Source organism: Salvelinus alpinus, chromosome 24 (genome assembly GCF_045679555.1).
Source record: "Salvelinus alpinus chromosome 24, SLU_Salpinus.1, whole genome shotgun sequence".
Taxonomy (NCBI): domain Eukaryota; kingdom Metazoa; phylum Chordata; class Actinopteri; order Salmoniformes; family Salmonidae; genus Salvelinus; species Salvelinus alpinus.
In genome coordinates this window covers 5,070,296-5,096,700 of record NC_092109.1, presented here as the reverse complement: position 1 = coordinate 5,096,700, position 26,405 = coordinate 5,070,296, and the positions used below count along the sequence as shown (strand labels likewise).

The 26,405-nt window shown below is 44.2% G+C and overlaps 1 protein-coding gene across 5 annotated transcripts; it reads right to left on the bottom strand.

Moving 5' to 3' along the window:
* Positions 1-825: 825 nt before the first annotated feature.
* On the bottom strand, positions 826-21,731 carry LOC139551731 (alpha-2,8-sialyltransferase 8E-like). Of its 5 annotated transcripts, XM_071363031.1 has the most exons (10): positions 20,902-21,731; positions 15,827-15,937; positions 14,786-14,893; positions 14,345-14,440; positions 6,644-6,736; positions 5,306-5,392; positions 4,370-4,514; positions 4,078-4,190; positions 3,809-3,901; positions 826-3,463 (listed from the first exon to the last, which is right to left on the bottom strand). In XM_071363031.1, exons 1-10 carry the CDS (start codon positions 21,045-21,047, stop codon positions 3,001-3,003), a joined length of 1,455 nt encoding a protein of 484 aa, XP_071219132.1. In that variant the 5' UTR covers positions 21,048-21,731; the 3' UTR covers positions 826-3,000. The 5 variants fall into 5 exon arrangements, with proteins under 5 accessions (XP_071219132.1, XP_071219134.1, XP_071219135.1 ...); XM_071363033.1 differs by lacking the exon at positions 14,345-14,440; XM_071363034.1 differs by lacking the exon at positions 15,827-15,937 and having other exon boundaries at positions 20,902-21,727.
* Between the last annotated feature and the right edge of the window lie 4,674 nt (positions 21,732-26,405).

The window sequence follows — 26,405 nt, the reverse complement described above, 5'->3', positions numbered from 1 at the left end:
ATTGATTTATCTGTGTTATGTATCCAACATTACTTTATACATGATACCTGTGTTGGGGTCCCAATACCTCATATATAGTGACATGGTCTTTCTCAGATTTCACTGCCATGACAGGAGAATGTGGGTGTACTACTATTTCACCTATACAAGCTATGGTATCTGGTGACTCAGTGGGATTCAAGGGGCTCAAGGGGCTGCAGAGCAGCAGTAGCAGCCTTGCTTAAGTGATTCAGTGAGCGGATAGGACACTGACACTGCCGTCTGTTTAATTATTGAGGCGCTGACAGTAGCTTTGCTTAAGGAGCTAATTGGAGCAGACAAACCAGAGGCCAGCTGACCTGAAACGAGACGGTAAATTGGTCATGTGGTTGTGGTCCATCCATATATAGGGTTGTGGTCATTAGTCACCAAACGGAAGAAGACTGACTGTCATTTTCCGTTTCTGTTGCAAAACATTTTGAAACGCTTTCTGTTGTGTCCCCGAATGAACATGGCCCCGATTTACTCATTAGCTGCAGACAAAATACTTGACTTCAGATGACAAGATTGAATTCACTGTCATTCATTGGGAAATATTGCATTTTCCTGTCATGTTCAATTTCACTCACTTGAAAAAGTATCCAAATACTGTAATGTATTCAATTCCATGCAGTGCTATTCTGAATTTCTCACTTGCAGTGTTAGTACAGTAGATTTGTTGGGTTGTGTGGTGATTGGTGGGTATAGTTTGGACTAAAATGATTGGTTGTTGTATGCCTGACCCAAATCCACATTTCTTCGTAGATCAGACATCTATATATAGAAAGTAAATGATCAGGACAAGCAGAAAATCCAAACATGTTTATTTACAAACACAATATAAAGAATGACCCAGAATGTAGGTTTCATATCACTTGTTCAAACTGTAATAATTCCATCCAAGCTCTAATAATGCCATCCTTTCATTTTCGGACTGATTCTTCAACCTAGTTCTTTTTGACTCTATAAAATGATGACCTTTTGTGATTCTGAGACCTAAACTTGAATATGCTCATACGGATAACTTATTTTGTGCATTGTGTCTTTTACACACAACCCGCGTGACTGTGAATTACAAGCCCAAGAAACAATCCTCCAAAGACTTTAGGAGTGATCATGGAAGATCATGGGAATTTGGGGCGTTACGAAAATCAAAAGGCATTGCACAGCATGTACAGAAGAATGATCCTATGTTTCCAGTTCAGTCATGTTCCTCCACTCTGGCACAGTTAAACACCACAAATACTACTAGAAACAAACATACAGCATTCCAAGGCTGAGATTCATGATGCTTTCCAAGGTTACAACTTTGTCACATTGCAAAAAGGGAAATGACACGATGCGGTGATAATACTGATGACAAAAATCATATCATTTCAAAAGGAAGCGATATTAGTAATTCCTTTCCATCATCTGAAAAAAAAAAAAAAGTGCCTCTGTCGATCAGTCCTCTTTTAAAATCCATTCAAGGTTGATATAAGGTTTCAGGTAGCCTAGCGGTAAGTGAATTGGGTCAGTAACCAAAAGGTTGTTCTGCCCTTGAGCAAGGCAGTTAACCCCCCACAACAACAGCTCCCTGGGTACCCAATGTGGCCGCCCCCTGCACCTCTCCGATCCAGAAGGGTCGGGTTAAAAGCGAAAGTCAAGTTTCGGTTGGGCCTTGTGTGCAATTGATGATAAACGTAATATCATTCGAATTAAACTCATCTCTCCCAATGATCCGTGAGCTTTAGCAGAAGCTGATGGTTGTAAACATGTGTTGGTGGCGGGCACACACAGAACAGAGATTATAGTAGAATCATGCACGGCATCACATGAGTATACAAATAGCATTATATCTTACAGGAATTATATTATATTTCGTCATTTCAACAGCAGAAGTGAACCTCTTCTCGTCATGGTTATTAAGGTGAGTCAGCAGACAGTGGGAAAAGGAGTTTGTTTGATACGAACGTCCATTAGATACACAATTCAGGGGTGAACTGCATATCTGAGAGAGGATTTGTACATTTATATCGTAAGGCAGCATGGTTTTAAGACATGGATGACAGAGGGAAATCAGATTGGTCAACAGTGCCCAATAACTAGTGTTTTTCTGACTATGTGGCCTACTATGGTGGTGGTAATTATAAAATATGAATCATCTCACCTTTGTCCAAAAACAGCAAGCAAATAAAACACAACCATTTCACATCAGAAATATCCAAGGATGTCTTCCGGTGTTTGGCTAGTTAGTTGTACAGAAGGAAGTGGACCTGTGAAAAAGGTCCTCTCAGGTCAAGAGTGTTAACAGTGTTTTATAAGAAATATTTACCCATATAAAACAGTTGAATGTAGCTGGACAACTGAAGGTTAAACAGTTGGATCTTTGAACATTTTCTTTTGGATTCGCTCAACGTCAATAGTGTTCAGGATTTTTACACGGACATAAATAAAAGCTGCCACACCTACAGAGTGTCTGAGAAAGAGAGCACGGGGGGGGGGGGGGGGGATCATAACACAGGAAGCGGCAAAGAGAAAGTACAGGAGGAAGAGAGGGACACACAGAGTGGCCTTATTTCAGTGTAAATAGTTGTGCAACATGTCAAGTTCAAACCTCTGTACAGCAGTACCACCGAGCCACTAAGATTTCACAGAAACGACATCACTAGGAAAGATCACTTCACATTAGAACAAGCAACCTACAGAATCAGAGATACCAGCGGCCATTGGAGTTGCTTATTCAGCAAGAGAGTAAGAAACACATCAAGATAAATTATAGTGTTGGCATAAAAGCAAGCAGCCTTCAACACATGGAGCTAGTGTAAAAAGCACAAATATACGGTGTGAGCTCAAAAGGCCATCTCTCGTCAACTGTAAGAAAACCATTGTATCTAAATTAAGATATGCAAAATGATGATAAATTAAGAACCGAGACAAAAACAGGAGTAAATGGTGACTTCCCACGATGCATTACAGTGTGGGCGTGGCTCCGGTGCACGATCATGTGCAAGGTCCTGAGTGTACATTGAGGATACCTCGCGTGTGCATGTGCATGAAGTTAAAGATCTCGTGGGGCATGGCGTGGAACCCGGGGCGGGGCTTGACGTTGTCATAGTAATGGTGCGTGATGAAAATGCCCGAGGGGTTCATGGGAAACGCCCAGAAGCCATAGAGGTGGACCTCCTCGCACAGTTCCATGGCGGCGGTGACTAGCATCAGGCCGCTGCTGAGGCGTTTGGCGCGGACACCCTGGACAGTCCAGAAGCGCTGGACGTTGAGCAGGTACTGGGGGTGGAAGAAGAACACACCCCTCTGGGAGTCAAAGTCGTCCAGCATGTACTTGACCCGGAAGGAGACGTCAGTGTTACGCGTGTTGTAGAAGGCGGGTAGGACCACTGACGAGTTCTCGTAGTTCTGAAGAACCTCGTAAAATGGTCGCCGCCACTTCTCTAGCTTCTGGAATCTGGTGGTGGAGGAGAGGAGAGGGATTAGAGTGTGTATAAAGAGGGAGGAGGTGTAAGTGTGTTGGTGTGTGCGTGTGTGTTTGCAAGGAGCAGACGTGCTGCAGCTCTGTGCCACAACATTACATTTGACTAAGTGCAGTGCCCGCCCATTGTATCTGCTGCCGTTAATGGATTTCAGGTCTAGATGGTGTGTGTGTGTGCGTGCCTGGGCACAGATGTCAATTCAACGTCTATTCCACATTGGTTCAACGTAATTTCATTGAAATGACGTGGAAACAAAGTTGATTCAACCAGTGTGTGCCCAGTGGGAGTACACGTTTTTTGTTGACATAGCCGTACAGTACCTCTCCGTTATAATACTTGGATTAATCGTCACCAGATCCGTTTTGGCGCCTACATCAGCCGAGTACTTCTCGTTGATGGGTGGTATGTTGCATCTTTGAAGGAAGGAGAATTATTTACATTATCCAATGCAGATTCTGAGAAGGTCTGAGCAGAGCGAACGTAATTATATAGTGTATCTTGCCATTTGATATCTGCAGTCGAAAATAACTCAGCCCGAGCGTGATGCTTGGGAATGTTTGTAGCACGACAGAATAAAGATGATGTGTACCTAAACACGAAATCTGCGGAGTCAATATCCTTCCCACATTTGCTGTTCTTGATGATTCCTCCGTTTCCGACAACTGCACATTTCTTAAACTGAGACTTGGAGTACGGCATGTCCTTTCAATGAAACAGAACCAGAGTCAAACAGAAATATTGGGTACCGTTTTATAACCAGAGAAAGTGGAGTTCCGTCACCTTAGGGTACGAGGTAGGGTACATAGCATAGGACACATGGATGACAGGTAGTCAGTTGTACAGGGTGATATACTGTATATTGTTATAATTGGAACACTCACGTCAGGAAACATCTTGAAGACCTCAGTACTGATGGGCAGGATGCCACTGGTGTCCACCTCATACCTCAGCTTGGTGCCTGCTGGAGTGTTCCTCTTGGTCGTGAACAGGAAGGAGGGTGCGTTACAACACCGCGACAGAGACATCCTATTGGAGAGAACAATAGAAGGGAAGAGTTACTGTCAGACCCCCCCCAAGAAAACTGTAGTAGAACAAGGGTGTTGCGAAAAACGAGCAACACTGCAGCCCTGGTCCCTGAGGACTAGAACGTTGCAAACCTGCAGTAGAACATCTCTCTATGAGTCTGGTTAGTCACATAATAAAGATGCCCTGATATACAGAGAGACATCTAAGCAATGTGACTGGTACTATAGGGGCAGAGTCACACTAGTTAGAGATGGTCGATACCGAGTGGGAGTACCACAGAAGAGAGGGAGGCTAATGTGTGTGATTAGCTGTAACAGTTTAACTTTACGTCCGTCCCCTCGCCCCAACCGGGCGCGAACCAGGGACCCTCTGCACACATCAACAACAGTCACCCATGGAGCATCGTTACCCATCGCTCCACAAAAGCCGCGGCTCTTGCAGAGCAAGGGGAACCACTACTTCAAGGTCTCAGAGCATGTGACGTCACCGATTGAAAGGCTATTAGCGCGCACCACCACTAACTAGATAGCCATTTCACATCGGTTACATATGATAGAAGAGCACTAATGGCTCCTCTGAACAGGCTCGTGCTAATAGACTGGTGGCATTCCAAGTCTCCTGTTTTGCATTCGCGCTCTGCAGATGATCGGATATCACAATGCCTAAAGAAGTGTTTAAGGTCTCGTGAACCTCAATAATATATTTTGAGATGTACAGCGTGACTGCAAAAACGGTGACCTGAAACGCCATCTCTGTGATGCGTTCAAGTTAAAGGTCAGTTAGAAGCTCACTTGAAGTTGTTGGTCTCCACCATGTTCTGCTGCCACTTGCACACCTGCAGGTTCCTCCATCTCTCAAACAGCTCCGACGTCTTCACCCTGGCAGATGGGCAGGGAAACCCCACATAAAACCGAGACAGACAAGAGAAGAGTCCATGCATGTTTAAGAATAAGCCCTATACCCTATGGTCCTATACTGCATATACTGCCGATTTATTGGGGTGGGGGCCACAAAAAAATCCCTGCTGTCTCACAATGAGGGGGTTGAAAACTTCACGGATAGATACAATTTTTTAATATTTCAAAACGGGGAGGGGGCTGTATGGAGCTACAAAAACCACAGAGATGACACTGCAGCACTCTGCTCTGTAATGTGAATATTAAACACGCGCTGAGGTGTAACATGAGAATGGCACTGGAAGCTGTGGCAATGGATTTAGCATTGCGCCCAGGCACTCCCTCTGACTGACGCCTTGCGTCCGCCGTCTTGAGGAGAAGATGGCGATGGCCAGAAATAGAAGGTATCTAAATAGCTCCCCTTGAACTGACATTCCCCCTCGATGATTGGAAAATGTGATTTGCTCGGGGAGGGAAAGCACTACCAGGGCTGGCAGTAGTGTAATGAGAGTCAGTCACTGCACTGTAACTGCTGGCGGAGCCAAGTGGTTGTTGTCTGTCGCGCTGTCTGCTGCCTGGCCTGGCACACTGTCCCTCAGCAAGCACCTCTTACAGGTGTGATAAATAGCTCAAACATCCTCAAGAACATGTAAGCCTGTGCCAGAGTCTGTTCTAGTGGTAGCACTGTACATCCCCCTGGCAAAAGAGGTTCAAGGCCTGTCTCGCCCACTTTCTCATCTATCTTTGCCCTTGTCTGTTTCTCCCACTATAGCTTCCTACTGCTGTATTATAAAATCATTATTTAAATGTTTGTTGATAGGACAAGGGATGGGCCTGAATGTTGGAACTGAGTGCACAGACTTTGCTTCCTCCAATATCTAATATCAACATTTCAAAGAGTGAACACAAACCAGTAAGGCACATAGGACCTCGAGTATCATAGTTGCCCATCACTGCATTTGTACACTCTATGAAAAAAGGGTTCCAAAAGGGTTCTTCGGCTGTCCCCACAGGAGAACCCTTTGAAGAACCCTTTTTGTTTCCAGGTAGAACCCTTCTGGGTTCCATGTAGAACCCTCTGTGGAAAGGGTTTTACATGGAACCCAAAAGGGTTCTACCCGGAGCCAAAAATATTTCTTCAAAGGGTTCTCCTGTGGGGACAGCCAAAGAACCATTTTAGGTTCTAGATAGAACCTTTTTTTCTAAGAGTGTAACACAGGCGATTACACTCACATGGTCAGGACTTTGACATCCATAATCTCCTGCCTGAGCTCTTTGCATGCAGTGGAGTTGTAGTCGTAGGATCCATCGTATGAGTCCAGATACCTGGAGGGATAGTCACAGTCAGCGTCACGCTGCACTGATCTGATCTACACAATAATCAACAATAATAAGGAAGAGGTTGGGACACAAAACACATAGCACAGTGGGGTTGGGGAAAGATGTTATACATTGTGGGACACTTTATTCCAATACAATTGTGGCTTTACTTTAAAATACATTATGAATATTAATCTTTAACGTGAAGACATTGTTATGGAGTGAGTGGCAGGTGTGATATCATTCCTATGGATTTGGGGATCCACAATATGTATCCTGGACACTTTTAAGTCCCCAGCTACCATAATTTTTCTGGGTTTTTTTTTCAGATTTTCTTGTTGCTGATAACATTCATTATGTATTTTGACTTGACATGGGAACGTTGACTTCACACGGGGAACAACAATTAACATGGACATTCTTCTTAACAAAAAAATTGTGTTTGCAAACAACAAAAATAGCATGAAATACATAGTGAGAAAGGGGAAGGGGGAGGTAGAAATCTTGTGGTAAGTTGTGAGAAAACATGACTAAATCCTGATGGCAGGGGCACCTAGACTGCATAACCTTTATCATAGATAAGGTTTGTCTCTGTTGTATGGCATGTACAGTATGCTGGATAGAGTGAACCGCACAGCTGCACAGTATGATGCCAATGGAGAACATGGGGAGTAACTGCGGCTGTCTCACTGCACAAGGCAGACTCAGCACAGGGGGCAAAACTGGTATTTTATGTGATTATAGTCCGGTTGGGTAACACTTTACTGTAGGTGTTCTCATGTATGCATTCATAAGCTGTCATAAGTAGTTTTCAATAGTTATGAGTCACAGCGTAAAACCGGTTATACAGTAATGGGTGTTTTACATGAATGTTCATTCTGTTGTCCTATGCTCTCATGTCAAATCAAATCAAATTGTATTAGTCACATGCGACCTTACAGTGAAATGCTTACTTACTACAAGCCCCTAACCAACAATACAGTTTAATTTTTTTATTTTTTTATTTTTTTAAATAAGAATAAGAAATAAAAGTAACAAGTAATTAAAGAGCATGTCAACTGTTAATAACAACTGCTATTATACAGTCTGGGTGACAACTTATGTCATATGCCTGCTACATTAGAGTCTACATACCAGATGTTATAAAAGGGTGTGATGTAATTTACCAACCTCTGTGTCACATTGTTACATTGGGAGCCATAACCATGTCATATGCCCTTATAAGAGTGTGCACAGACACCTTAAGTAAAGTTCCATTAATTTAATTAAAGAAAACAGTTGTGAATGTGCTTATACCACAGGATGAGTTGAGAGTATCATAAAACTTTACAATTTAAAGGATCTCCAAGAAACATGGGCAAATGAGAGCACAGATGTACTAAAAGATTACATATTATAATAGCAAAAATGTTGAAACGAAATGGAAGCAAATATAATTTTACAATAAAATCAATGTTGCTGTGGAAAAATGGGACAGATGGGAAAAAAAAGAAGATGTGCAGGCTACAGTAATAATGACAGCAGCTATATTACAAAACAAATGGGTAGCTAGCTAGCTAGTTAGTCAGTCAGTCAGGTAACTAGGAACAGGGTTGGAGAGCCCTGCTCTACACAGTCCAAACAATGTGTATTCATACCCTTAGTGGCCGACATGAGCAAAAGAGGCCTCACTGTGCTGCCTGCCCCCATCAATGCATAGCTAGCTAGAGCTAGAGGTACTAAACGTAGCTAGCTAGTTGGGGAATTCTGAATTATAAATCTTACTTTGCAGCACATCACACAATACATTCTCTTTCATATATACTTTAGTTTAGAGGCAATTACTTTTCAATCTTAAAGAGATTCTCCGGTACTTTTGTATACTTTTTAGCCAGTAGTCCCGAAAGTAGTGCTCACGAGCCAAAAATGGTCCCCGAAAATTGCGTACTTCGTCACATATGTGCAGATATGTGCACCACGTCATTTCTCTCTCTCTCGCTCTGCTGTGTACGCATCTTGCTACTTGTCACTCAAATGGTGAGGGGCTGAAGCTCATTGGCTAGAACTCGAATTGGTAGGGGGCTGGCCCACGTGGAGGAAAATGTAGGGAAAAAGGCACAGCACAACTTCCAGAAAAACAGTTGCTTTCAAACGAGGGATTTTTGTGACTCATTGAGGGAAGACAAAAATTTTGCTCATAGATTATGGATGTATGAACTACACATTCACACATCTAGCCCAAAAGCGGGAGGTTTAAAAAATACCTTGTTGTCGCAAAGTTCCAGAGCATGTTTTTAATACATGTTTTTTAACTCAATCTAACTAGCAAACGTTATCCATGTTCTTTGCTATTGCTTTGTGAGGTGATCTTCTCGCTTCTGTGTTTTTATGTTGGTAAGTCCCACCCTCCTTCTTCCGATTTCAGCTACATGATTCACTGACACAAGAGACCGCAATAACTTGTCATTGGATCCGCAAACTTGTGTCAGCGAATCATATCGCTGAAATCAGAAGAAGGGTGGGGATTAACATAACCTAACGTAGCAGGCGTAAAAGAAACATAAGATGGGAGAAGAGCTCTTGGCTCATCATGTGGAAAACTTAGCTAACTAGCTAGCTACAGCTAATAGCATAGATAAATACAACATTAGTTAGCTTGAGTTAAATAACATGTATTAAGATGAAAAGTTAATTGCATTCTCAGAAAGTAATTGCATACTCAGAAAGTATTCAAACCCCTTGATTTATTCCACATTTTGTTGTTACAGCCTGAATCCAAAATGGATATCACCCATCTACACACAATACCACACAATGACAAAGCAAAACTTTTTAGAAATGTTTGCAAATGTATTGAAAATAATATACAGAAATATGTCATTTATAACTATTCAAACCCCTGAGTCAATACTTTGTAGAAGCACCTTTGACAGCGATTTCAGCTGCGAGACTTCCTGGATAAGTCTCTAAGAGATTTCCACACCTGGATTGTGCAACATTTGCCTATTATTATTTTCAAAATTCTTCTAGCGCCGTCAAATTGGTTGTTGATCATTGCTTGACAACCATTTTCAGGTCTTGCCATTAGATTTTCAAATGGATTTAAGTCAAAACTGTAACTCATCCATTCAGGAACATTCACTGTCTTCTTGGTAAGCAACTCCAGTGTAGATTTGGCCTTGTGTTTTAGGTTATCATTGTCCTGCTGAAAGATTAATTCATCTCCCAGTGTCTTTTGGAAAGCAGACTAGACCAGGTTTTTCTCTAGGATGTTGCCTGTGCTTAGCTCCATTCTGTTTATTTTTTCCCCCTGAAAAACTCCCCAGTCCTTAACGATGACAAACATACTCTCATAACATGATGCAGCCACCACTACGCTTGAAAATATGGAGAGTGGTACTCGGTAATGTGTTGTATTGGATTTGCCCCAAACATAACACTTTGTATTCAGCACAAAAAGTTAATTGTTTTGTCACATTTTTTGCAATATTGTAGGCTTGGCCCTAATTTCTGTGCTCTCTGAAACCTGGAGTTGCATGGCAAATGGTACAAAAACAAAGGACAAAGCCCAAGGACTAGTTGACCCTTCCCCCTCGATGAGCCAAATGTATATCTCTCTGTTATAGTATTCAGAGCACTGAATATTGGATGTGATAGAATAATACTATAGTATCCATGTATGGTATCTATCTGAAACTTGTTCACTGAGGATAACTGATGCTATTTATATGTACAGTACCAGTCAAAAGTTTGGACACACCTACTCATTCCAGGGTTTATTTATTTTTAATATTTTCTACATTATAGAATAATAGTGAAGACATCGAAACTATGAAATAACACATATGAAATCACGTAGTAACCCACAAATAAAACTTTTTTTTTTATTCTTCAAAGTAGCCACCCTTTGCCTTGATGGCAGCTTTGCATTAATGTCATTTTGTTCCCCTTGTCCAGACACTGTCCTTGTTTTGTTTCATGTCTGTTTATCCATTATTTCTTCTCTCCCTGTACTTGCTTCTCATCTCCCAGCGTCTGTCCTCACAAAATTCAGACACCAATATTAGAAGGGAGGGTTTTTTGTGGGGGGGGGTTGGTGACGTCGGGTCCGGATGCCCCTGCCGAAGGAACCGAGGCTTCCATGCCTTAGCTGGCTCGAGAGGTTTTCTTGCCTCGGTTGGCTCGGCAGGCTCCCATCCCACGTTATGCCTCAGCCGGCTCGCCAGGCTCCCACGCCTCAGTTGGCTCGTCAGGCTCCCACACCTCAGCCGGCTCGTCAAGCTTCCACGCCTCAGCCGGCTAGTCCGGCTCCCACGCCTCCCTGTACTTGCTTCTCGTCTCCCAGAGTCTGTCCTCACACTGTCATTGTTACTGTAGCCTGCACATCTGACTTTTTCCACAGCTGTCACATATCCTGTTGTGCCGCAGCAACGCTGATTCTGTTGGAAAATTATTTTTGCTTCCATTTCGTTTCAATGTTTACGTTATTTTGGACAAGTTGTTGGCATTATAATGTGTGCTTTTTTTTTTATTAAAAAAAATCTGTGCTCCCATTTACCCATGTTTCTTGGAGATCCTTTGAATGGTAATGCTTTATGGTACTCTCAACTCATCCTGTGGTATAAGCACATTCGTAACTGTTTTCTAACACCTCAAATTAATGTCACTTTACTTAAGGTGTCTGTGCACACTCTATAAGGGCATATGACATTGTTATGACGCCCATCATTCCATTCAATGTAATAATGTGACACAGAGGTTGGTCAATTACATAGCATCCTGTTATAACGTCTGGCATGTAGACTCTAATGTAGCATGTAACAACATATAACATAAGTTGTCTTGCAGACTGTGTAATATCAGTTGTTATTAACAGTTGACATTAGCGTATATGACAACAGGACACAAAGTCATTTTTACCACACATTATAACTGGTTTTATAACTTCTCATGCCTTGACCCATAAATATTTAAAACTACTTATGACAGCTTATGACAAATTGTATAATGTGTTATATATCTGTTATAAAGGCTTTATGAATGCATGCATAAGGACACCTACAGTAAAGTGTTACCTCATGTTGTATACTGGTTGTATAAGGAAGCTTTTTCCCATGTCTTTTTAGCAACCAAGTAAGCCTCTTTATCTGGATATAATTATAAAATCTTATTATCTGACATCTTTCCCATGACGTCTTGGTCTTGTCACGAAAAATATGTCTTTACCTAGTTGTAATAAAGACCAGTTGGTTGTAATCCTGTTATAAGACGTACTCTCAACCAGTTTACAACCAGAATATAACTTCATTTAGACTTCATGTGCCACATTTTGCTTGCTGGTTAGCCTGAGTTCATCAGGCCCTGTCTGGAATAACCATAAAAGTATCCCTTATCTGCAGATCTCTTTGCATGTAGAAATATAACTAAGGAAGATCACATGAAAATCTGTTGGTCCTACATTTGTATTTATTACCTTATCTGGTATGACATGCACACACATACATACCCACATACATGCACAATCATACACATAATCATAAGGTACATACTGTACACAGTCATCATTCTCACTCAGATTCAAACTATTCGATAAGATTGTACAGCTCAGTGAATGATTCAGATGTGATTTGACAAAATCCCGATTGGACAAATACAACCTTCACATGCTTGCGAGGCTAGGACATCTTCTTAACAAGAGGTTTCAGACAAGGAAATAAATAATTAAACCAATAAAGAAACATTATACAGGAAAATGGTGACAGAAAACCAAAAACAGAAAATCAACAACAACATCAGATCGATATGGTGGTAGTGATTGTGTAATATTTGAGACAAAACACAATGACATCTGAAGGGAAGGAAACTTAAAGAAAGTGAGAACATGGTGAACATTTTAGCAGGGCAGAAAGGATTTTGGACTAACATTTTGCATCTTCTCCTCCCTTTTGAGAGCATCATCGGCACCAGAATCTAACCCAAATCTTTTCCTCCCTCTCAGGCAAGGCAGAGGAGTCAAATCTCCCATGAGGTGTATTTAAATAGGCTTGTAATGGATAATGTTATTGATCCACGTACCAGCTTTGGAAAAGGCTGCCCTATCTGGCGCCTGAGCAGGAGGATTCTTGCCTGAGGACCACAGCCAACTGCATAGCCTCAGAGGCACCAGGATAGGAGGAGAGCTAAAAGCTCCCAATACCTGATACCTATTGAGAAGGTGCTTTCTATTTGGAAAATATTTTAAAGTAGATACCCAATAGGTGATGTTGAGTCCTACTCTCTACTGGATGGGCAAAGAGTGGCTGCCCAGCGGGCAAAACTGGTTCCATTGGCTAAACATCTTTTTAGCAACCATAAAATGTGTCTTAATCTGATTGTAATCTGGCTATACGACAAGATAACAACCCCAAAATGTATTTCCAATCACGTGTTGATGTCGCCTTTATCTGGTTGTAATCTGGTTATATGAAGTCCCCTCTACTATACCAGAAAGCCAGTTTACAACCAAAAAATGAAGTTATTATGACGTCAGGTGTCAAATTTTGTCTGCTGGGTGAGGTGTTGCTCAGTTGAATCCAAGATGGCGGCCTTCACAATGTGCCACGCCAGTGAGTGAATTTGTAGAATAAATGCTATCTCAGTGAGATAGGATGAGGTGGAGAATGTTGGTGAAAAGGGGGATTAATGTTGTAAGCGTGATTGATGTGGCTGTTAAAGTCAAATGAGGTGAGGTAAAACACAAAAAGACAACATGGACGACATGACAGAAAAATGCATTTGAACGAGATGGTGGGATAAAAATCAAAATTAGTAAGGACCAATGAAACTGGTTGTCTACATCCCCCTGATGATGCGGTGTATTTTGGATTGGCTTGTAAATATTTAAAAGGTCTAGAGCAGCATGTCTCTTATCCTTTATCATTGAATAATTAGCTTCTTAGCTTCTTTTGGTTTACCTCTAATGATGAACCCCTAATAAGCACTGTAGCCTAGATAGAGAAGAAAGAGGATGACTCTGAATGTCGCCTTTGATCGCCCGTACCACACTGGCTTTCTGCTATCCACGAGGGATGGCCTGATGGAAGAGTGCCTATTAATAACCAGCGGGTTATCACGCCTACTGACTTTAGGTCCTCAGCCCACTGAAGCCAGAGACCTACTGGGAAATGTTTCATATTTTTGTCTTCTCTTGAGAGGAAAACAAAAAGGAAAGGTAATCCAGGTCGGTCGCAGAGAGATACAATGCAGATGTGAGAAGAGGAGATAGGGGAGCAGAGAGATGTGTCCACTATGTATATGACATACACTCAGAGCTGTGCAGAATGCATGAACACACAGGTTGAGGGTGAAAGGCGTTTGCGAAATGGGTGCTGGATGAGACACAGCGGTACAAGGAGAAGCCAGTGCATCAACAGGAGAACCGTGGTCCAACCAGCTTCTCAGGGGGGAGGGGGGGGAGGGGTTCGAGGGTCACGGGGTGGCAGGGGGTGGAAGGGATGAAACAACATGCAAGAGCAAATCTGCAGTGCAACCACCACTGAAAATATATGAGAGTTTGATCCTTTCAGACCAATGGAAAAGAAAGAGGCATTCTTGGGTTTCTGTAAAAGTACTTAAAATGCCTTCAGACCGGCCTACCTTTGAGAGCGTTTTTTTTTCTTCTTAATATCGGCTAGGCAGGGTGTGACTATTACGGAGATCTGTGAATCTGGCTGAAAATTCTGACGGAAACATCTGTCAACATGCAGACAGGTAAGTTAGAGTTAAACGTCAGTGTGAGTGGTTCCTGTGTCATCATCACCCCTGCAAACATCTCAACTAGGATTCCTCAGAAATGCAAAAACAAGCAGAAGCAAAATGGTTATGTGTGTGTTGCTGACTTCGTCTCTTTACTAGTTAGTTAGTACAGCAGTTTGTTGGTTATACTGGTTATGCATTGCGAGTGGAGGCTTCTAAGGCCCAGGCCACACATGCAGGGGGCTGGGTTATCAGCAGGGAATCTCAAGTTATCTCTCTCGCTATCTCTCTTTCTTTCTCACAGGGGTGTTGTACAGTCAGTCAATCACATTGGAAATGTACCTTTTCTTCCCATTCCTGGCAGGCTTCAGAGATCCATCATCCAAGAAATTTACAGGACCGGTCCAATTTCCTGTCTCGTCTCCTTTGAGTCGGCTAAACTGTTGCGCACTAGTAAGAAAATGAGGCAGTTTATTTGGGATTTATTGTGCTTTAATTACCTGAGAACTAACAGTCAGTCAAACACACACACACACACACTTTTATACACAATGCACAAACACACACAGAGACACACCACACCATACAGAGGGATCAGCATTTGGCTTTAGTAAACCAAATCAAACCAAGCCAAACATGGTTAGAATGAACCTAGATAATAACACCATGGTTGATAACAAATCTAGATTGTAAAACGAACATTGAAACTCAGTAATACATTTGTCATGAATAAAACACCCATAAAAAAAAATCTAAATTAGTAGGGTATAAAAAGAAGACGGGGCAAATAAATAAATGGACAAATGTGCCTTGTATGTCAAATATTCAATCTCACCAAAGAATGATGATAGGCTACATTGTGAGAGAAAAAAATATACAAGCAAAAAACCGTAGCTAAAAATCTGAAGGGGACAAATAAGTCCAAGCTCAGACACAGCTGAATGACGAAGTGTATATGGGTCTGGCCATCTGGTGTGGTTGGCAAGGATACCTCAAATCTGAGAATGGCATGCAAAACAGACACACACTTCTATCTCTGCTGAAGAGCAGTGGGACAGAAAACACACTTGGTTTTAAAACAGTGTGTAAATATGCTACGTCTGTTTATGACATGAAATAAAGATGCTTCGCTTAAACCATTCACTGTGGTCAAGCAGGTCAAATCTCAGTTGTTGTCTCACTAAAACCCCTAATCATTCACCATTTTAGGGGGTTTTGCCCAATATGCAGCACATCTTAGTTCGGTAGATTAGCCTATAAGGTATTATTGCACATTATGCTCATGCACAATCTAAAAAACCACAACACATTCTATAAATCAGAACCAAATGATTCTGGTTAACGGGTTACATAGAGAACAGACAAACTGAGGGGATACTTAACGGTTTACAGACAACAGCAGCATATAGGCCACCGTTGAGAGGTGCATAGCACCTGTACCCTCCCAGGCCACGACGCTGACCCCTACTGGATGGGACAGATTCCATCTCCTCCCTGAGTAACATGAGTGAATTGAACAGATTTTGTCAAAATTGCATGAGGCAAATCCAAATATCCCAACCAAATATCCAAACCTGTAAGAAATTAAAATTATATAATTTAAAGATGGTATTTGTATAAAAGGGACATGTTTGATTTCAATCATCATATTTGAAGCATAAAAAAAACATATGAATCGAAATAAACCTATTTGAGCATTCATGCCATTGTGCAAATAATCCTGTGACTTTGTTCCATTAAACCATTGTGGACAGCAAAGTGTATCACTACAGTGTACTGGAAAATAATCTTGCACATAAATCCTCTCCATAAACACATTATGTGATGAAACAAACACTACTTTGACCCTCATGTCAATACTGCGCGTCCATTTGGCTTCTCAGAGAACCACTTAAAAATCTCAATGACACTCTGCCCCTGGCTGTTGCAGTCAGGATGGAGTGCGCTAAAACAGGACATGGATTTAGGCTTCTGGATCTGCTTCATGATGCTCCTAAAGAAACCAGTGGGTGCAGCCACTGCACACCTGCACACCATCCAACTAGAGGGATGCCCTGTCTCAAAAAAGGTGACACTTTCTTTTCCCAACAAAGAAACTGCTGATGTGCTCTCTAAAAATACTGAACCTGACCTATCTGATCCACCGTATTATCCAAATGAATATTACTGATGTCACATGGCACAGTGTTGATATGGCTGATGTCACTCTGCAGACTATTTATAGGCATTAAAGAGCTACTGTTCCGTTACTGTTGAGTTGATCAATAAATCAATATTGCTTCCTGTCAAATTTGTTTAGCGTGTATTATCAGCCTGTCAATTTCAATACTATCATATTATGCGGAAACAAGTCTTTGACCTTCCATTCAATTCTACACCACAATTCCAAACGACATAAATCAGCGAAATAGAAAAGGACCCAATTAGATTGAGTTAGCAGCAGTCCATATTGCACTCTAAGGCCTATAGTCTGGAGTGGAACGCAACTCTGCAGAGGCAGAGTTATGGTTGTGAGAGTAGAACATGAATAATATCCTAATAGGATGTCCATTACTCACTCAGGATAATCATTTCGACTGGTGAAGGTTTCTTAAGTGCTTACTCAACGGAGATTCAACTATCAACGTTCCCAGGTCCATTATCTATGAAGACATTTGTCCCAGTCCTCCTGGTGTTTTCTCCTCTAAGGGAAGGTCGGCAGGCAATCAACATACTAATAGCTAAGCTTTGTTTTAGAATAATCTGCTACGGATGCTATGGTTCCAATTATATAATTGAATCAAGAATCGGGAATGCTCAACTAAACAGTCTTTTTTTTTTAAAGGTCTGGGTGCAGTTTTGGAGTTTTACTTCAACTAAATAATAACCAAGAGTTCAATCCAAAAATGTAAAATTGTGCCCCCCCCCCCCTCAAAAAAAAAACATATCGATGGATCTAGTCAAGTTAGTTGTTATCTCTGAGTGGATTTCTAACATCATCTCTGTTTGGTGCCACTTGTAGCCTACCCAGCCTGCTGCGGGTATTTTTAGGCATCGCCCTCTCCGAGTCAAGTGGAGATGAGAGAAGATCATGTGCACTGCTCCAAAGTGGGTCACCGTATTATTTAATAAGCCCTTCTTCCTTTCTACCCTGTGATTTCACAGCCTCGCGGATCTCTACCCTGGCATAGAGCTTTAAGAGGTGTTTTGTTAATGTCACTGCAGCTGTGCTATATGATACACGCTGTGGCAATTCAAAATGAGAGATTTATCACGTGTCAGAATGCTAAAAGCACCACACCACTCCAAAGCACATGTGCCTTATGTCTTTTAACAGACATGTGCACTCTCTGAATAGTCACCCTGAATTATCTTGAAGGTCTAACATAATCTGGACCTTCTTTGGAAAATGGTGACATCATCAGACGACTGTGTACCCAAATCATTGAGGGTAAAACAAAGTCTGCAAAACGAAAAAGATCAAAATGGCAGTCCACGACCCAATTCTGTCTACAGCTGCAAAAATAAATCTAAAATAATCTTGGAGTAATGGAGGACTAAAGTGCATGTATTTCATGCTGGTTATTCTCAGATAGTGCTCTCAACAACTGGCATTATTGCATTGTAGTTTAAGTGTCTTCTGTAGTACAGTCTCTTCCAGACCCACAGAATCTGGTCATTTGCAAGAGATAGTTTACTGAGATCCTTTGGGGCATAAGAGAATCTCATGAGATTGAGACCCATGTCCTTAGGCAGCGTTTGACTGGGCTACGTTTTGGTAGCATAGGTCGGGAGGGGTTGGACCGTTGGTCCCATTCACAACTTTAGCTTGTTGTCATGGTTTCAGCATGTGGGGGGAAGAGGGGAAGAATATCTCACAGTGACATCATTTTTAAGACACTCACTCTCTCCATCACGCTCTCTCTCTCTTTCTCTCAAACACACTCTCATTCTCTCGCTCTCTTTCTCCTGAGGTGTGCAGATACTGTGTAGCAAAATGGCTGCCGTTGTTGCCCACTGGCTGGCTCAGTAGCTTCGCTGTGACTGTAGCCCGTTCCCCTCTTTCCCAGTCAGAGTGCTAGGAGTGCTGGGCAGGATAGATAGATAGATAGATATATATAGGTATTGCTGGGGCTGGATTCTTGCCATTTCAGCCATAACATATTTGATAGTGGATGCCATGAATCCACAGGATTTCCTCTCAGAGTAGCCCAAGCAGTGGGCTTGCAGAAGTCAAATGCAGAAGTCAAAGCCTTCCAGTGATTAATAATAGCATGTATCACTATGGGTCCTATTAGCAACAACAGATTGCATGAGAAAAGGTAGAGTGCCTATTAATAGAGATATTACTGTTGCAGAGGTGTTACGAAACATCTTAGGAGTGCATTATGCTGAAACAGCAGCATGACTGTGTGTGCATTGAAGCCCACAGTGTACAGTAGCTAAATGACAATCGAATCGGACAGTAACCCCTTCGACATTAACATGTAGAATTATCAATATTAAGTGAAAGATACTGAACAATACACTGCATCGATAGATTTGAGTTGTTTTTTAAAAGTGTGATGTCAGCAGATAGGATATCAGTAGATATCCAAGCCTTATTTATGTATGATGTATGATCTGTAGATAAGACAGAAACTGAAATTCTAATAAGCACTTTAAAAAGAAGGAAGTACACCACCATGAACAGCTGTATGCCACTGGAAAAATGGAAGACCGATTTGCTCTTTTTCAAGCTTAACCCGCACCCCTCCCCCTCCCATGCAGCATTTACTACAACCACTACTCCCATATTTACACTGAGTTACGACGACAGTATGAATGCAGTTATAACAATGACAGAGCCACTTAATTCACAACATTTAAAAAATGTCAGGCCGTCCCTTACATTTCAACATTATGCAATTGATAATAATTGAGTCTTCAGATGAATGGCAATTTATTTGATTTGAGCCTATAGGCTATTTGTGGAAGATATATACAGTGCCTTCAGAAAGTATTCAGACTCCTTGATTTCTTCAGCATTTTGTTAAGTTACAGGCTTATTCTAAAATGTATTAAATACTTTTCTTTCCTCAACAATCTGCACACAATACCCCATAATGACAAAGGGAAAACAGGTTGTTATTTTTTGTATTTTTTTATATTTACATAAGTATTCAAACCCTTTGCAATGAGACTCAAAGTTGAGCTCAGGTACATCCTGTTTCCATTGATCATCCTTGAGATGTTTCTACAACGTGATTGGAGTCCACCTGTGGTAAATTCAATTGATTGGACATGATTTGGAAAGGCACACACCTGTCTATATAAGGTTCCACTGTTGACAGTGCATGTCAGAGCAAAGACCAAGCCATGAGGTCAAAGGAATTGTCTGTAGAGCTCCGAGACAGGATTGTGTCGAGGCACAGATCTGGGGAAGGGTACCAACACATTTCTGCAGTATTGAAGGTCCCCAAAAACACAGTGGCCTCCATCATTTTTAAAATGGAAGAAGTTTGGAACCACCAAGACTTCCTAGAGCTGGCCTCCCGGCCAAACTGAGCAGTCGGGGGAGAAGGGCCTTGGTCAGGGAGGTGACCAAGAACCCGATGGTCACTCTGACAGAGCTCTAGAGTTCCTCTGTGGAGATGGGTGAACCTTCCAGAGGGACAACCATCTCTGCAGCATTCCACCAATCAGGCCTTTATGGTGAAACCAAGATTGAACTCTTTGGCCTGAATGGCAAGCGTCACATCTGGAGGAAACCTGGCACCATCCCTACGGTGAAGCATGGTGGTGGCAGCATCATGCTGTGGGGATGTTTTTTAGCAGCAAGGACTGAGAGACTAGTCAGGATCGAGGGAAAGATGAAGGGAGCAAAGTACAGAGAGATCCTTGATGAAAACCTGCTCCAGAGTGCTCAGGACCTCATACTGGGGCGACGGTTTGCCTTCAAACAGGACAACTACTCTAAGCACACAGCCAAGACAATGCAGGAGTGGCTTCGGGACAAGTCTCTGAATGTCCTTGAGTGTCCCAGCCAGAGCCCGGACTTGAACCAGATCGAACATCTTTGGAGAGACCTGAAAATAGCTGTGCAGCGTCGCTCTCCATCCAACCTAACCAAGCTTGAGAGGATCTGCAGAGAAGAATGGGAGAAACTCCCCAAATACAGGTGTGCCAAGCTTGTAGCGGCATACCCAAGAAAGCTCAAAGCTGTAATTGCTGCCAAAGGTGCTTCAACAAAGTACTGAATAAAGGGTCTGAATACTTATGTAAACTGTGATATTTCAGTGTTTTATTTTTTTTAAATAAATTAGTAAAACTGTCTAAAAACCTGTGTTTTGCGTTGTCATTATGGGGTATTGTGTGTGGATTTATGACGGGGAAAACACTATTTTATACATTTTAGAATAAGGCTGTAAGGTAAAAAATGTGGAAAAAGTCAAGAGGTCTGAATACTTTCCGAAGGCACTGTATTTCACATCGCTTACCTTTTAATGTAGTTTTTTCCATAGAGAATCTGCTGTAAAAGTGTAACCAGTCCAAATGCGCAAATGAATATAAAACAAAGCGACCTATTGCCGAGTAAATCTCTACCCGACGTAGGGTCGGCGTATCCCATTCTTCGGCGCAGCATCCGCTGGTGCCAAAAACCCCAGAATTAGCCTTCTCTCGCCGCACCATTCAGAATCAATCACACAAGTTTACCGTGAAAGCATTCGAGAAGACAATTGTCCAAATGTATTTACGGTATTTTTACAAATCTACTTCGCTGCGGCCACAGCACAAATCTCATTGGTCTTGGTTGAGAAGCATTGCCTCCTTATAAATAGAAAGCATGGAAATAGGCTACGACTCCGGACGGACCGTGATTTGATTATTAATTGTAAAATAAAAATCTTCTACCTTCTGGTATTTTGCAAGGCTGATGATGGTACAGAAAACATTAAATGTTTCTTCAAAAATGCCTGACATCTCTTTGTGATCATGCGTTGCTGTCTCGACTGGGTGGTGCGCTCGATCGTAGGGCTCCACAGACAGTGGCAGGCAATGCAGATATTCTAGTCTCAGTTAACAGTGTTCCATAAGCGGTCTGGATAGGCTAGCTCATAAAAAGAACATGACTGTAATTCGTAAATAGTCAAAAGAATGGTGTAGTCTACGAAATCGCTCTTTTCTCAGGACAAACATAATGGCGTTAATTGTGACGCACAGTTTGGTGATAATAACAGTTTCTTCTTTCTATTACAGCAGACTGGTCCATAGACGCTGATGCTCTCTCTCTCTATCTCTCTCTCTATCTATCTATCTATCTATCTATCTATCTATCTATCTATCTATCTATCTATCTATCTATCTATCTATCTATCTATCTATCTATCTATCTATCTATCTATCTATCTATCTATCTATCTATCTATCTATCTATCTATCTGTGTCTCGCTCTTCTCTATCTCTCTCTATATACCGTATATCTTCTATAAATCTCTAGCTTCTCTATCACTCGTATCTTCTCTCTCCCTGTTGGGTTCATCTCCGGTCAGCCAAAACCAAGGTCAACTCCCTTCTTCTAAGGACAAGATAGACACCTCCAGACAGGTTTAATTGTCTGCCCACGGTGCCAGTGGTGGTTGTAGACCATTTCAACTGGGAGGGCCAAGCTGGGGCCAGTTGTACTGTGAGAGGGGCCAGTTACATTAGACGTTATTGTTGTCATCGTTTTCTTCACTGCATTGCAGGCATTAGCAGGCAAAAGACCATGTTCATAATCATCATCATTGCCACTGTCTAATAACGGATGTAAAAAACGAACGATAGCAAAAATTAGTTATGTAAAAATTATTTCATACTCCACATTTAGGGGGGTGTCACGACCTGACCTTAGAGATCCTTTTTATGTCTCTATTTTGGTTGGCCAGGGCGTGAGTTGGGGTGGGCATTCTATGTTTTTGTTCTATGTTGTCTATTTCTATGTGTTTGGCCGGGTGTGGTTCAAAATCAGAGGCAGCTGTCTATCGTTGTCTCTGATTGAGAACCATACTTAGGTAGCCTTTTCCCACCTGTGTTTTGTGGGTAGTTGTTTTCTGGTTTGTTAGTTACCAGGCAGAACTGTTCGCTTTCCTCTTTGTTATTTTGTGTTATAGTGTTCTGATTTTAATAAATATCATGAACAGGTCTCACGCTGCACTTTGGTCCAGTCATTCACAGGAAGAGGAGCGTTACAGAACTACCCACCACCAAAGGACCAAGCAGCGTGGTAGGAAGGAGCAGCATTTGTTGGAGAGTTGGACATGGGAGGAAATTCTGGACGGCAAGGGACCCTGGGCACAGACGGGAGAGTATCGCCATCCTAAAGAGGAGCTGGAGGCAGCTAAGGCGGAGCGGCGACGCTATGAGGAGTTGGCTCGAGGAGGCGTGCGCGGGAGGCAACCACAGAAATGTTTTGGGGGGGCACACGGGGGGATTGGCGGAGTCAGGTCATAGACCTGAGCCAACTCCTCGTGTTTGCCGTGGGGAGAGAGTGACCGGGCAGGCACCATGTTATGCGGTGAAGTGCACGGTGTCCCCAGTGCGCACTCATAGCCCGGTGCACTACATCGCAGCTCCTCACATCGGCCGGGCAAGAGTGGGCATCGAGCCAGGAGGGATGGTGCCGGCTCAGCGCATCTGGCCTCCAGTGTGTCTCCTCGGCCCGGGGTATCCTGCGCCAGCCCTACGCACGGTGTCCCTGGTTCGCCAGCACAGCCCAGTGCGGCCTGTTCCAGCTCCCCGCACTTGCCGGGCTACAGGGGGTATCCAGCCAGGACGAGTTGTGCTAGCTCTGCGCTTGAGACCGCCAGTACGCCTCCATGGCCCAGTGTATCCGGTGCCTCGGCTAAGGAAGAGGCCTCCTGCATGTCTCCCCAGCCTGGTGAGTCCTGTGCCTGTACTAAGCCCTAACCCTCCGGCATGTCTCCTCAGCCTGGTGAGTCCTGTGCCTGCTCCCAGAGCCAGGCCTCCTGTGTGTCTCTCCACTCAAGTGATGATCCATGGCAAGAAGCCTCCAGTGATGATCCATGGCACGAAGCCACCAGTGCTGATCAATGGCAAGAAGCCTCCAGTGATGATCCATGGCACGAAGCCTCCAGTGATGATACATGGCACGAAGCCTCCAGTGATGATCCATGTCAAGAAGCCTCCAGTGATGATCCATGGCAAGAAGCCTCCAGTGATGATCCATGGCAAGAAGCCTCCAGTGATGATCCATGGCACGAAGCCTCCAGTGATGATCTATGGCAAGAAGCCTCCTGTGTGTCTCTCCATTCCAGTGACGCCCTTCAGTCCGGAGCCTCCAGCGACGATCCCCAGTCCGGAGCCTCCAGAGACAAGCCCCAGTCCGGAGCCTCCAGCGCCGATCCCCAGTCCGGAGCCTCCAGCGCCGATCCCCAGTCCGTAGCCTCCAGCGTCGATCCCCAGTCCGTAGCCTCCAGCGTCAATCCCCAGTCCGGAGCCTCCAGCGCCGATCCCCGGTCCGGAGCCTCCAGCGACGATCCCCGGTCCGGAGCCTCCAGCGACGATCCCCGGTCCGGAGCCTCCCGGAGCCTCCAGCGACGATCCATAGCACGAAGCCTCCAGTGATGATCCATGGCACGAAGCCTCCAGTAATGATCCATGGCACGAAGCCTCCTGTGATGATCCATGGCACGAAGCCTCCAGTGATGATCCATGGTAAGAAGCCTCCAGTGATGATCCATGGCACGAAGCCACCAGTGATGATCCATGGCACGAAGCCTCCAGTGATGATCCATGGTAAGAAGCCTCCAGTGATGATCCATGGCACGAAGCCTCCAGTGATGATCCATGGCAAGAAGCCTCCAGTGATGATCCATGGCACGAAGCCTCCAGTGATGATCCATGGCGCAAAGCCTCCAGTGATGATCCATGGCGCAAAACCTCCAGTGATGATCCATGGCGCAAAGCCTCCAGTGATGATACATGGCACGAAGCCTCCAGTGATGATCCATGGCACGAAGCCACCAGTGATGATCCATGGCACGAAACCTCCAGTGATGATCCATGGTAAGAAGCCTCCAGTGATGATCCATGAAACGAAGCCTCCAGTGATGATCCATGGCAAGAAGCCTCCAGTGATGATCCATGGCACGAAGCCTCCAGTGATGATCCATAGCGCAAAGCCTCCAGTGATGATCCATGGCGCAAAGCCTCCAGTGATGATCCATGGCGCAAAACCTCCTGTGTGTCTCTCCATTCCAGTGACGCCCTTCAGTCCGGAGCCTCCAGCGACGATCCCCAGTCCGGAGCCTCCAGCGTCGATCCCCAGTCTGGAGCCTCCAGCGACGATCCCCAGTCCGGAGCCTCCAGCGACGATCCATGGCACGAAGCCTCCAGTGATGATCCATGGCACGAAGCCTCCAGTGATGATCCATGGTAAGAAGCCACCAGTGATGATCCATGGCAAGAAGCCACCAGTGATGATCCATGGCAAGAAGCCTCCAGTGATGATCCATGGCAAGAAGCCTCCAGTGATGATCCATGGCACAAAGCCTCCAGTGATGATCCATGGCAAGAAGCCTCCAGTGATGATCCATGGCAAGAAGCCTCCTGTGTGTCTCTCCACTCCAGTGATGCCCTTCAGTCCGGAGCCGCCAGCGACGATCCCCAGTCCGGAGCCTCCAGAGACGATCCCCAGTCCGGAGCCTCCAGAAACGATCCCCAGTCCGGAGCCTCCAGCAACGATCCCCAGTCCGGAGCCTCCAGCGTCGATCCCCACTCCGGAGCCTCCAGCGTCAATCCCCAGTCCGGAGCCTCCAGCGACGATCCCCAGTCCGGAGCCTCCAGCGACGATCCATGGCACGAAGCCTCCAGTGATGATCCATGGCACGAAACCTCCAGTGATGATCCATGGCACGAAGCCTCCAGTGATGATCCATGGCACGAAGCCTCCTGTGATGATCCATGGTAAGAAGCCTCCAATGATGATCCATGGCACGAAGCCTCCAGTGATGATCCATGGCACGAAGCCTCCAGTGATGATCCATGGTAAGAAGCCTCCAGTGATGATCCATGGCACGAAGCCTCCAGCGATGATCCATGGCACGAAGCCTACAGTGATGATCCATGGCAAGAAGCTTCCAGGGATGATCCATGGCACGAAGCCTCCAGTGATGATCCATGGCAAGAAGCCTCCAGTGATGATCCATGGCACGAAGCCTCCAGTGATGATCTATGGCAAGAAGACTCCAGTGATGATCCATGGCACGAAGCCTCCTGTGTTTCTCTCCATTCCAGTGACTTCCTTCAGTCCGGCGCCTCCAGCGACGATCCCCAGTCCGGAGCCTCCAGAGACGAACCCCAGTCCGGAGCCTCCAGCGACGATCCCCAGTCCGGAGCCTCCAGCGACGATCCCCGGTCCGGAGCCTCCAGCGACGATCCATGGCACGAAGCCTCCAGTGATGATCCATGGCACGAAGCCTCCAGTTTTGATCCCCAGCCTGGAGCCTCCAGCGACGATCCATGGCACGAAGCCTCCAGTGATGATCAATGGCACGAAGCCTCCAGTGATGATCCATGGCACGAAGCCTCCAGTGATGATCCATGGTAGGAAGCTTCCAGTGATGATCCATGGCAAGAAGCCACCAGTGATGATCCATGGCACGAAGCCTCCAGTGATGATCAATGGCACGAAGCCTCCAGTGATGATCCATGGTAGGAAGCTTCCAGTGATGATCCATGGCAAGAAGCCACCAGTGATGATCCATGGCAAGAAGCCTCCAGTGATGATCCATGGCAAGAAGCCTCCAGTGATGATCCATGGCACGAAGCCTCCAGTGATGATCCATGGCAAGAAGCCTCCAGTGATGATCCATGGCACGAAGCATCCAGTGATGATCCATGGCGCAAAGCCTCCAGTGATGATCCATGGCACGAAGCCTCCTGTGTGTCTCTCCACTCCAGTGACGCCCTTCAGTCCGGAGCCGCCAGCGACAATCCCCAG